General features: G+C 33.8%; 2 protein-coding genes across 4 annotated transcripts; one reads left to right on the forward strand and one right to left on the reverse strand.

Moving 5' to 3' along the window:
• Positions 1–409: 409 nt before the first annotated feature.
• LOC123224887 (sec-independent protein translocase protein TATB, chloroplastic) lies at positions 410–2,943 on the reverse strand. Of its 3 annotated transcripts, none has more exons than XR_006504079.1 (7): positions 2,645–2,943; positions 2,422–2,543; positions 2,132–2,191; positions 1,890–2,052; positions 898–1,044; positions 681–810; positions 410–588 (listed from the first exon to the last, which is right to left on the reverse strand). XR_006504079.1 is itself a non-coding variant. In XM_044648639.1 (6 exons), the coding sequence occupies exons 1-6, from the start codon at positions 2,844–2,846 to the stop codon at positions 758–760; spliced, it is 747 nt and encodes a 248-aa protein (XP_044504574.1). In that variant the 5' UTR covers positions 2,847–2,943; the 3' UTR covers positions 410–757. The 3 variants fall into 3 exon arrangements, 1 of the variants encoding a protein (XP_044504574.1); XR_006504078.1 differs by having other exon boundaries at positions 669–810; XM_044648639.1 differs by having other exon boundaries at positions 410–810.
• Positions 2,944–8,767: 5,824 nt separating this feature from the next.
• Positions 8,768–11,865, forward strand: LOC123226035. Its single transcript, XM_044650484.1, has 2 exons — positions 8,768–9,067; positions 10,208–11,865. Exons 1-2 carry the CDS (start codon positions 8,963–8,965, stop codon positions 11,513–11,515), a joined length of 1,413 nt encoding a protein of 470 aa, XP_044506419.1. The 5' UTR covers positions 8,768–8,962; the 3' UTR covers positions 11,516–11,865.
• The last annotated feature ends 1,172 nt before the right edge of the window (positions 11,866–13,037 follow it).

Consider the following 13,037-nt stretch of genomic DNA (forward strand, 5'->3'; position numbering starts at 1 on the left):
TTCTGATTTTTTTTTTACATTGAAAGTCACTCAGTAAATTTGAAATCTAGGTTAGCGGTGTAATCAAGCTAGGTCAGGTAGTGTTTGGTTCAAGGTACAGCTGAAGTTGGAGATAAGATTAGCTGAGTTTGAATGAAAAATTTAATTTTAATCTTTTAATCGTTAAATCATCCTTGTATATTCCAAGCATGAATCAAAGACTAAAAACCTTCAAGGTCATATTGACATTTTAATAGGTTAGATTTGTGCGCATTTAATCTCATTGGACTATTGCATTGAGCTTGTCATCCTCAAACTCAAAGCTCGGTTCGATTTAAGCCCCCAAATTCTAGATAACCCATTATGACAGGGAGAACTATAATCAATAGTTGAGCTGTTACATAATTTGGAATTATTCATCACTTCCAAATTAAAATAAGGAAAATGCATTCCTCTAGAAAAGAAATAGAATGTATCTCTGGATGTAACATCCCTCTCCAATATTTGATACTTCGAACTAAATCACCTCCCAAGTGAATCCAAAAACAACCTGAACTTGCTGGTTAACACAAAATACCGAAGGACTACGCTATATGCATCTACAAGAAACTGAAAAATGAAAATAATATAAAATACAAAAAAGGCGGGGGGCCAGAAATCAGAAAAAGTATATGTTTCTTTCCATTTACCAATTTACTAACTTTAGAGCTTCCAAGGATGGACTGGTCACTAGAAAATTCTTTTGTATTCATCTCCTTCAATTCAAGATGCCGCATGTCTATATCTCAGGCTTTTGTGGTGGCATTGTATCAGCAGTTTCTTTAACAGTAGCTGTTATCAAAATACACATAGGATGTTACCGAAAGTTGGTAGACACTGAGATAGAGAGCAAGCAAGAGATATTAACAAATGATATACCTTGAGGCTGATTTTGCGGTTCAGGTGAGGTTTTACCCTGAGGTGGCTGCAACTGTTGTTGGGCTGCAGATACTGCCTTTAGCTGCTCTTCCGTGATTTTTAAGTACTCTTCACTGGTGTATGCTGCCTTTTCAGGTGGAGAACCATCTGCAAATTTAAATGAAAATACATGAAATCGCCATAATTCTTTAAGTATTTTGAGAGTTATAGAGGTTTGCAGCAGAAATACGAGACTTATACTGAGCAATTAGAATACAAATCAGTATAAACACTACATGCAAGCGGAGAGTAAAATTCCGAAAGTTATATATCTATGCAAAAGATCAATCAGAAACAATATCATACAGAGCTAGACAATCATAAAGACCTATAACATTATGACACCATCCAACTGTTGGCTATTTGGTTATCATTTACTGGAATGATAAAATTTACTAACAAATGTATTCTAAGATGACAATAACCAAAGGCTTCCAAACTTTTTGGCCGGCGATTTGTTAGCTAGTCAAGTATTAGAGCATTTAGACCCCGTTATCTAAGAAACATTGGTCTACATAGAATTCTGGTAACAATTACTTTCATCCTGGACAATTTGTTCTCAATCTTTACATTTTCATTTTTTTTGTTATCCAAAAGTACCTCACCTTTTTGCTTGTTCACTGAGTTTCAAGTCAATGGCTACCCCTAAAGCCTATAAACTTAAAAGCAATAAACATGCTGGACACAATCATATCCCAAGCAGAAGCTTGTATAGGATTAGAACCTCAGACCTCCTGGCGAAACTAAGGCTCTTATCACATAAAAGCTTGGTAGTTGAATGAAGTTATTTTGAAGATGAAACAAGGGTTGAATTAATATATCTCAATTGTTGATGAAACAAAAAGCTCTATAGATTGTACCTTCAAACTTCTCAAGACAACAAACTTCCCAGCTTAAGACAGATTTAGAAACAGAATAAAAAATATGAAAATCTGATGGGTAATATCACTCACTTGGGTCAACAACAGTCTTCGGATCATCAGTGTTGGCAATGGGTGCCGGAGGAGTTGAGACAGTGTTGACACTGTTGGAGTTGTGTAAGTTTTGCATTGAGCCTGAAACCTCATCAAGTCCAATCTCACGCTCAAGGGTACTCTTGAATTCCCTGGACACTTCCTATATAAGAATAAACCAGGCAGGTTCACTATCATCCTTCTCAAATGAGCCTAAAGAAAAGTAAAAATATAAAAACTACCTGAAGTTCTTTAATGGTAGGTTGAAATGCACGCAGAGTTTTCCCCAAATTCCGAGCAACCTTTATTTGGATGACTAAATTGACATTACAACAACAGAATATAAAAAAGCAAAAAATTTCTACTTGAAACTTAATCACCAAGTGCTACCAAATTTCAAAAGCCATCAAAAGATGATAGTGAAGGCACATATGTTGATGTTTTTTTTTTCCTTCTCGTTTTAGGCATTAAGAGAACATACAATTATTTTTCTTCATCTTCAGTATCAGATTGGTCTTACAACACAACTCACCTCAGCGAGACCTTTGGGACCAAAAACCAACAAAGCTACAACCCCAATAACCAGAGCCTCAGGAGCTCCAACACCAAACAACGAAGCATGAACGCCTCTTCCTTTAAACATTCTATTCTTCCCTGCATCCAAAAATATACATAAATATATGTATATATAAGTGCAAAGAAACACATATGTAAATAACAAAAGACAAACCCAGAAAGGAAATGAGATAAAGTACCTAAGTTCAGGGTCTTTGGTGGGGAGAAAGAGATACCCAGATGCTTAAGGCCAGTCCATGGCGAAAATGGAGAGAAACCCAGGTGCAGAGGCCACCTGGAAAGATGAAATTTAGTAGGTTTGGAGCATGAACGTAAAGAAGAAAATGAGCAGACACAGGGTTTTGAGAGCGTGAAACAGTGAATTGAAATTGGTGAAGACATGATCACGTGTCTGTGTGGTCAACTGAAACTTAGTTTAGTTTCAGAATCTGTGACGAAACAAATCTTGATTGCTCAAATATCTTCACCGTTTGAAAAATGTTTATCAGGTTTTGTCTTGTCATTTCAACTTCAGCTTTCCTTCAGGGCCATCTTTTGGAACCAGTAGCCCACCATCTTCGTCGAAGCCCATAGCACAGAAAAGCCCATACATTGTTCTTCTGCTAATTGCCCAAACTTTCTTAGACATTATTAACATTTTCTGTTCTGGTTAACGTTTAACTATTAGGCTCATGACTTATCATACCAGTCAAGAAGAAACCCAAACCCTAGAGCTTAATTTGGTCAGAGTAGTTAGCTCAAATTCGAATTCGAGTTTGGATCGAATAAGCTAAATTTGAACCAAGAATTGGATTCATTTCCAAAAAAAAAAAAAAAGAGTTGAGTTCAATGCCTATCACTTGTTTTCGTATGTCATCTCTTTGCATATTCACTTGTTTAACAATAACAATAAACACTATACACACTTATTTTAAATATATAAAGAGATAAAATTTTAATGTGTATCATTAAGTAATTGAATAATTTTGAATTAACAATAAAGTACCACTTAACCACATAATGATATACACAAGTAAAAGTCTATTATATATTCAAAATAGGTACGTATAATATTGTTCATAACAATTATACTTCATATACTAATAATAGAGTATAATACAAATACAAATACTAATATATTATAAGAGGTGGATTCGATCTAAATTGAGCGTAGACCCAAATCGAGTTCAAATTGAACCTACAATGTTCAATTTGAACTCATTCGCGTTAGTATGTAGTATCAACGAAAGGCTACCAACAGGGTAACAATGTTGTTAGAAGTATTATCAACGAGATGAACAATATCCTCAAATAAACAAACAAGCTGATCTTGAATTGAATTATTGAGTTGTTATTCCAATTTGAGATCCTCTCTTTCAAGCCAATGGTGGATTCAAACTAAATCAATTCAATTCAAATCTATCTTTATATAATAAAATATTAATATTTATACTTATTTTTATATTTATTATTAATTATTAATACGTATAATATTACTATCAAACTAAGATCATGACTTTTAAAGAAGGAAGTGGAGATTGAATTAAATAAGATGGATCAACTTATTGAAGTGACAACAAAACAGACAACAAACTTGAATGACTGGAGCCAATGGAAATGAACAATTGTAAAACTTTCTTCACCAAATCCCTTCTTAGCCATAACATGAAGGGTAAATGTGTGCTGGTATACATGTAGCCAGTTACAGTTTCCTCTACCAAATGTCAAATAAAATTTTGAGGGGAGTCCGTCAAACTCAAATCTAAATTCGAGTTCAACTCCTTAAAGTTAAGCTAAATTTGAATTAGCTCAAACTCAAATTCAGTTTGATTCGAGTTTAACCCTTGACTAAACTATAATCTCTATTTCAATTTTCTTCTTTCACTATTTCTCTAATTTTCTATTATCAACCATTCAAGCAAAATATTATAGTTCAAAAGAAAATATTTCCATGAAACTCTAAACTTTGGGTGGGAAATGTTATTTTTGTCACTAGGGCTGGATTCGAGTAGAGCCGAGAGCGAGCTCGGCTCGGTTCACATATGCTTGGCTCGAGTTTGAGCTCGTGAAAGTCAAGCTCGAATTCGACTCAAATTCGATTCGATTCATTTTTTGTTATCAAAACGATGTCGTTTTGTATCAAAAATTTTAATTAAAAAATTTGATGAGCAGCTCGAACTCGAACTCGAGCTGACTCGGTTTGAATCTAGCCCTATCTGTCACCTATGGATGAAAGTGTTTTTAAACCAAACCTTGGATGGGACCATGTAATATATATATATATATATATATATATATATATATATATATATATATATATATATATATATATAACTAAAATTAAAATGGGTATCTTGAATTAATAAAAGTAAAGCCAAATGGGTATAATTTGACAAAAATGATTTAAAAAATGAGTAATATTATGTATATATATTTTTTGATACATAGATGATATATTATTATATAATTAAGTGTTACTTTATTTTTAATTTAAAATTACTCAATCACATTTATATAATAATACATTATCTGTTTATTTATTTGTGTACTTAAAAGTATATACACATAGTTTTGTTGTTAAAAAATAAAATTTCGTAAGTAGGTTTATCAATTGGGCCTACCAAGTCGGGCTTGTTTGTTCAAGTTTGGGTCCATAAAAAAAGATTTCGGACGCGGGCTTGGGTAACCCATTCAAACCAAAGAGTTTTTTGTTTAGACCCAATCCACGATAATTTTTTAGGATTTGGGTTTATTTAGAGCCTATTTTAGTTATATTTTATAACTTTGAAAGCCTACACAATTTTCTTGCATGTTTTATAGCCTGACAATAACACCCATCCCCACAATATATTTTTGGGTCTTTTGGATGTCGAGTTTGAATAACCTATTGGCCAAAGGATTATTTCCCACCCAAGGTATGCGGATTTTTCAAAATTCTCCCCGTTAACTTTGAAACTATAATTTATCCATAGCCGATAAAAATTAACATAATCCTAACCCTTAAAAATTTTATCTTATTTTTCCCCCTACAAATTTAAAAACTAACATCTTTTTCTCAAAGTCAAGTTTGAAAAAATCACATTTCCCCCCTAGGGTTTAGTTTCAAAATCTGATCACTTTCTCTGATGTCATCATTGACCGTCTCTCCCTCCCGACAACTCCCCATCCTCCGGCATGCTACCTCATCTCCACCCCAGCTCCTCCGGTATCCAAAAACGTTGTTTAGAAAGAGGAATTGTCTTCCCAAATGATAAAGATGATTTTGTCTTCGTATTTTAACAGTCATAAGTAGGTAAATAGTATTTTTAAAGTTAACGAAGAAACTTTAGAAAATCAGCATACCGTGGGTGGGAAATAGTCTTTTGGCCTAACCTATTTAAGTTTGAGCCGATGACTCGATGGTCAAATCTTTTTTGTTTAGACTTATCCAAGACTTGAATTTTGCTCTACCTAAACTTAAATTTTTTAGGTCAAATAATCAAACCTTGGACTTCCTGATCCAATTGATAGTCCTATCCTATCCATACGATAATATTAGCAAAACATGTGGCGTGCGGGTTGAGCTTTAGGCCGGTAGGGCCAAAATGACACTAAGCCACCCCATGAGAGGCCAGCTTGAAATATCTACAACCTGGTGGACCCACACAAAAGTCCTTCAACAAACGCGGCCATCATTTTCTGGACTTTTAAATGTTTCATTGCTTACACGGGTGGATCTATAAAACTAATAATTTATTATTTAAATTATGTTTTTTTTTTACAACTTTTTTTTATAAATTAACAAATCCCCCCCTCAAGAATATGAAGTAATTATTACCTCCCTAAGTGGTTCATTTCTTCGTGTCTTAATCGTCCTACTAATATATAATTAAGTATACAGTTGATATTTATTATAATATAATTATATTATTTTAAATTTAGGATTAAGTAATAGTCAATTACATAATAATACATAAAAATATGTATTTATTTATGTACTCAAAATAAATACATATTTTACACTTGATTAGTTAAATTTAGTACATTTAAACTCTAACGCAATACTATTGTGATAAATTAAGGTAATTTGAGTTAAGCTAACTCAAATCCGATTATTAGCTCAGCTAGTTTGAAATGAGTGGCCATGGTAATGCTTGACTTGATAAGCTCACGAATAGCTTACATATGTAAATAAAATTACGTTGTTTTGGCAAATTCAAAATGATGTCGTTTTTGTGCTATTGTTACAATATAAAAGTAAAGCAAAATAAAGTTGTTTTTCTATATAATTCGAGTCAAAATCTGGCTTGATTTATAAATTAAAAATCAGATTTAATTTAAAAATAATTTAATTTAAAAATAATTTAATTTTAAATTTGATATTAACCGAGCTAAATTAAATTTAAAATCAAATATTGGAATTAATTAAAACTCGGACTTATTTATAAAACTGACCTAGTTCTTATCTTAAACTGTAATTCAATTATTACAAACGGAAATGCACATAAAAGGTTAAAAAGGCGAGAATAATGGAGGGACATGACATGGGGAAGGAGAAAAAGGTCCTTTTAAAATTGATTTGGTAATGAGGATGGGCTGTCACGTCGACCCCCACGTGCGCACTTTAGAAAAAATAATCAATTACCTCGTTTGTCGAAATTACCCTTCTCCATTTCCCAAAATTGATTTTCTAACTTCAGAGTGCGTTGAATCAAAAGGGTAGAAAACGGCAGATAAAAATAGAGTTGTGGTTGTCCAGGAATTTTATCGTGAGGGCGCGTACAGAGAGAAAAAGTTGCAGCAAACAAATAACTGAGTAGGATCTCACCCTGGGCCAACTGAAGTCTTGTTTGTTTGGTTTCTGCAAGGCGATGATGGCATGACAGTAAATGCGAGTTAAATCAAGGGCAAATTTGTCAATTCGGCCGAACGCAATCAAGGGAACGTTATCTTCTTCTTTTAATCTTTTTCTCTTTTCTATGTACAAATGTTAGTTTATGAGATGATTGACTTTTAGAATTACATTAGGTTATAATTACAAAATCACCCACGAGGTGATGAAGTGACACCTGTCACTTCCCTTGTCCATTTCTATTTGTTATTATATCAACATTCTTGGCATCTCCTCCAACTAAAACTTTTATTAACTTTTCATACAAGTTATCAACAAGAACAAGAAATACATTGAACCAATATGAAATTCACTGTAAGAAGATAAATAGAAAATAAAATTTTAGATAGCGACATTACCCAACATTTTTAGAGTTAGATTAGATATCGATCTAATAAAAAAGATAATCTGATTCAACCAATAATCAGATCAATTAATTCATAATTAAATTAGTTAATTATTCAAAAATTATATTTTAAAAAATTTGTATAATTTATTATTGATTATATATTTTGAGTTATGTAACATTAAAATAAGTTGTGGTTATGAGTCCAATCACTGTATTTTAAAATTTATCTATCTAATGAAATCGAGTGGAGTTTTTCGGTCTTAAAAAAAATTAAAAGAAACTTAATTTGATTGTATATATATTTAAATGTGATAAATAAGATATTAAGTTTAAGTTTTCATAATGAATTTTTGAAAAAAAAAATTAATATTTTATATTGGCTGAGTCAAAACCAGTTTTAAACCCAATCAAATCGGACGGTTTAAATGGTTTAATGCAGTTCAATCTGATTTAATTACAAAAATGGTTTTCAGGTGAATCGAAACTATTTTGATTAACTATTAATAGTTCAACCAGTTACACTGACCTATTCGATCTAATTTTTTAAAACCATGATATTACCATGGAATACTAAAAATTTAGTCTTTGAAGAATCTTAAATTTACGTTAGTGAAAATTATAATTATATATGTAACTGAGTAAGTAAAACATTATATCATATAACTTGATGAATATTGCCATCATCGTGTAATTCCATATATAAGAACTTATTATTTAATATTTGAAAGATTAAAAGAGTTGTGACAAATATTAACTCCCTGTATGAGATCGTGCTCTATCTACATCCCATCTCAACTTTTGGGTTAATACATCATCTATTTATTTAAATCTAATATTAGATTCAATAATAAAATTAAATATATCTATTTTAAATATATAAATATATATATTTATATGTATTATTATATAAAGTGATTATAAATTAAAAATAAATTAATATTTAATTATGTGATAATATAAATAAATATATTATTTATATATTTAAATTAGTTACCCATAATATCGTTTGGTTAGTTCAAACAAATTGAAATGGAAACCGGCTGTAATGGGTGGGTCCGTACCATCAAATAGCTGACGTGTCGGGAAATAAGTGCAAAATGGATGAAGACTGGCGGAAAACGGCTGGACAACAGAAACCAGACTTGATCTTTTATTTACGTTGTATTTCTCTTTAACTTGATTTATTTTTTCATTTAATAAATTATAATTGGCAACTTCAATTATCTCTCTTACAAAAGAGATCGAAATCCAAACGTCGTAGATGTTATCACAGCTTCCTTTCATGTTTCGAAATCCAAGATGACTAGTGTAAACAACATTAACAACAGTGTCGACACCGTTCACGCCGCCGCAACCGCCATAGTTTCAGCGGAGTCTCGTCTCCAGCCTACGGCCGGCGTCCGGGTACGTACATACATACATAACTTTTGTTCAGAGGAAGTCAAAGTCTTTTGTCTGAATTTCAATTTTTTTCTTTGGTTTTTCTTTTGAGTAGTTTGATTGATGGTCTGTTTGGCAGCTGAGAAACAGTGGGAAAATTTAGTGAAATTGAGATGGTGGGATTTCTCTGGTGTTTGAATATTAAAAGTTTGAAGATCAAAGTTTATTCATTTATTTACTTTTAAAAGGCACTTTCTTGGTGGAAAGTAAAAGTTGAGTCTTCGTGCGGCTTGTTTGAATAATTGATTTTGATTATTTTTTTCTTTATTCTTAAAAGAATTCTTGGCTGGGATTACTGTTGATAATGTAGGAAAATTTTGGAATCTTTAAAGAACTGCTAACAGGAACCATGAATTTTCAGTTAATTATTCCACCATGCTGGAAAGTTTTTTGGTATAGAGGGAAAATGAGAGTTGGAGATTTCTTTGAGACCGAGAAAAGTAAGGGATTTGGATCCATATTAGGAATCTGATAGTTTGTTATTAGAGATGAATAATGCATTATAGAGGAAATTGATGAGAAAATTCTAAATATTAACCAAAATTTATGCTTCTTGGAGTTGCATCATAAATTGTAAGTTCACCTTGCATTTGCTGACAGTATTGGCTAGGTTAAGAGGTGCAAATCTGGAATTCTTTTCATGCAGTTATTGAACGTCAATTGCAGTGATTATAGAGGTTAAATCTACGGTGCTTCATCTAAAACCATTGGTCTGTTTCTGGAGCACATTGATAGAAATTTAAAAGTGCATCACTGGTGGGGAAGTCTTGCTCTTATTATTGTACATTACAGATATTCATAACCTATATGTGAAGTGGACTGTTTAATGGCCTTTAGATTGGACAAAATTATTTTGGAGATGAAGTTGTGTTGTGTTTCATTATATGTGGCTTGTTAAAGTGCTTAATGCCACCTTATGTTTGTGGAGATCTTTCCGTTTACACTTCATTGACTGATCTTATTTTGTATGTTAGAACTGAAGTTATGAATTAATGTTACTATATTTGCTCAATCAACTCACTTGAATTGACAGATGATGAAAATGAAACTGATTGTAATCCTCTTTGAGCTACTCATGCTGAATAATTTTCTATCTGACTACAGAAAAGAAGATGGGGAAGTTGCTGGAGCCTTTACTGGTGTTTTGGTTCTCATAAAAGTGGCAAGCGGATTAGCCATGCTGTCCTTGTTCCTGAACCAGTTGTAACAGGAGCTGCAGCCACAGTTCCAGAAAGTCTGACTCACTCAACTGCCATTCTTCTTCCCTTAATTGCTCCGCCCTCTTCGCCTGCATCTTTCCTTCAATCTGGTCCTCCATCTGCCACCCAATCACCTGCTGGATTGCTGTCCCTTACTTCCCTCTCCATCAATGCCTTCTCTCCTGGTGGGCCTAGATCCATTTTTGCCATTGGCCCTTATGCATATGAAACCCAACTAGTCACACCACCTGTATTTTCGGCTACTGAACCGTCTACTGCTCTTTGCACTCCCCCGCCTGAATCTGTTCAACTGACAACGCCTTCATCCCCTGAAGTGCCTTTTGCGGAACTGCTGACATCTTCACTGGAACGTGCTCGAAGAAACGGTGGGACCAATCAGAAATTTTCATTATCTCATTACGGATTTCAGTCATGTCATCTGTACCCGGGAAGCCCAGGTGGTCAACTCATATCCCCAGGCTCAGCAATATCTAATTCTGGCACTTCTTCTCCTTTCCCAGATAGATTCCATATTCTTGAGTTCTGTATAGGGGAAGCACCCAAGCTCTTGGGCTTTGAACATATCACTACCCAGAAATGGGGTTCAAGGCTAGGTTCTGGATCTCTCACTCCAGATGGTGTGGAGCTTGGTTCAAGGATGGGTTCAGGATCTTTGACACCTGATGGTGTGGGGCCTGCTTTGCAGGATGGATTTCTTGGGGAGAACCAGATTGCTGAGGTAGCATCAAGTGCTGAGTCAGAGAATAAATCTAAAAACGAAGAACATATAATTGATCACAGAGCATCGTTTGAGCTAAGTGGTGAAGAAGTTGCATGCTGTCTTGCCAATAAAGTTTCTTCACCACGAATTATAACAGAGTGTCCTAAGGACATAGTGGCAGAGGGCCAAATACAAAGAGAAGGGAAATTAACAGAGAGTGAAAGTTGTTTTGAGTTATATACTGCTGATACTTCCGGTGAAATGCCTGAAAAAGCTTTGGGAGAAGTGGAGGAGGAGCATTTTTATCAAAAGCATCGATCAATCACGCTTGGGTCAATCAAAGAGTTCAACTTTGACAACACTGAGGGAGAAGTCGTTGATAAGCCCTCAATCAGCTCTGAGTGGTGGATCAATGAGAAGGATGTTGGAAAGGAAACTAGACCTTCCAACAACTGGACTTTCTTCCCTGTGCTGCAATCAGAGATTAGCTGAAAATTAAATTCTGCTAAATGGCTTCACTTCTAAGTTTGGACTATAAAATATAGATTCCAGTGCTAAAAGCAGCTAGCCTAACAGATGTAACTCTGAAGGTTAAGCCATCTTTTTTATACAGCTTGGTAGGTGTTGATCTACTGCAGAGGTGGGAGGACTGTGTCTAATCCCTTGTGCACGGAGAAAAGTAGTTTGTAGGGATATATAATGTGGGCATTGTTAGAGCATTCTTTTTAATATTTCTTTACCTGATGTTATACAAAAAAATGGCATTCACATATAGGTGTTGAATCAAGAAATATTTTTTCCTGTTATGTATAATAAAGAGAGATAGTATTTTTCGGCTTTAAGAACCCCTGTTCATTGGTTTGATGGCCATGGATGTGTACTCCACGCATTTCAGATATAGGTAGGAGCTTCCATTGGACATGCTTTCATAGATGGGGTTCCCATTGAGTATCCTCCCTTAACATGTATCAATGCCTAATAGATGCTTTGAACAAAAGTTAGTTCTAGTTCAATTCGGATTCAAAATGGTCGGTTTGAGACAAAGCTTTGACTCATTTGAATCACCTAAAAGGAGATAGATTCATCCGAGGAAAAATGAAAAATTGTTGGAGAAGGAGAAAAAATGTCAGCAAACCAATTTTCCATTGCGACAAATATTGACACAGCGAGGGAGTTCTAGTTGAACCAAGTTTGAGCTGAAATTTCATCATCTCAAACTCAAACTTGTTCGCGGTGAACATTGAGCTCAAGCAAATCCACCCCTGGATGTCTTACTACAGTATGCAGTGCAACTTACAGGCATCAGTTTCAGGATTATATTCTGATATTATAAAGCCATAACCCAAGCACTGGGTATATTGTCTCGGCTCACTTTGGGCATACGCTGAAATTTCTAACAAAGATGTAGTCTACCATATTGTATCAGTATCATCTGCTATTCAGTAAGTTTAGTTATTTTAATTTGTGTGTAAAGATGAGTTTCTGGTCCTTTCATTCTCCTCTGCAAGATGTGATGACTTTGCAGATGAATGTGAAGAATTCAAGAGAAGCCAACACCTCAAACTGTTATGAAACCCAATGAAAGCAATCAACCAAAAAAAGGACAAACACTTGACACAGGAACACAACTATTCCATGAAAATCCCAATACGGGAAAATAATAATGATGAATAACAATTTCACAATAAATGAGAAACAGATTTCTCTGTTCTATTTGTTTAAACTCTTAATCATAGTTTTTACACATTCTCTTACTTAAAACTTTTATTTACAAACCCTAATTAATATATACTTAACACTAACACTTGTTGGTCACATTTTCACAAGTCATATCTACACAACAGTTGGTCACTTTAGTCTACGGTTCATATTTATAACATTTTATCAGGCTAACAAGCGAGGATGGTTTTACCATTTCATATATTTAGTGTATTCGAAAAAATAATCTATTCTCTCACTATTACCATTAATCTCCTTAAAAATTCACATTTCAAATATATACTTTTCAAATTTG

The sequence above is a fragment of the Mangifera indica genome, chromosome 9 (genome assembly GCF_011075055.1).
Source record: "Mangifera indica cultivar Alphonso chromosome 9, CATAS_Mindica_2.1, whole genome shotgun sequence".
Lineage (NCBI taxonomy): Eukaryota > Viridiplantae > Streptophyta > Magnoliopsida > Sapindales > Anacardiaceae > Mangifera > Mangifera indica.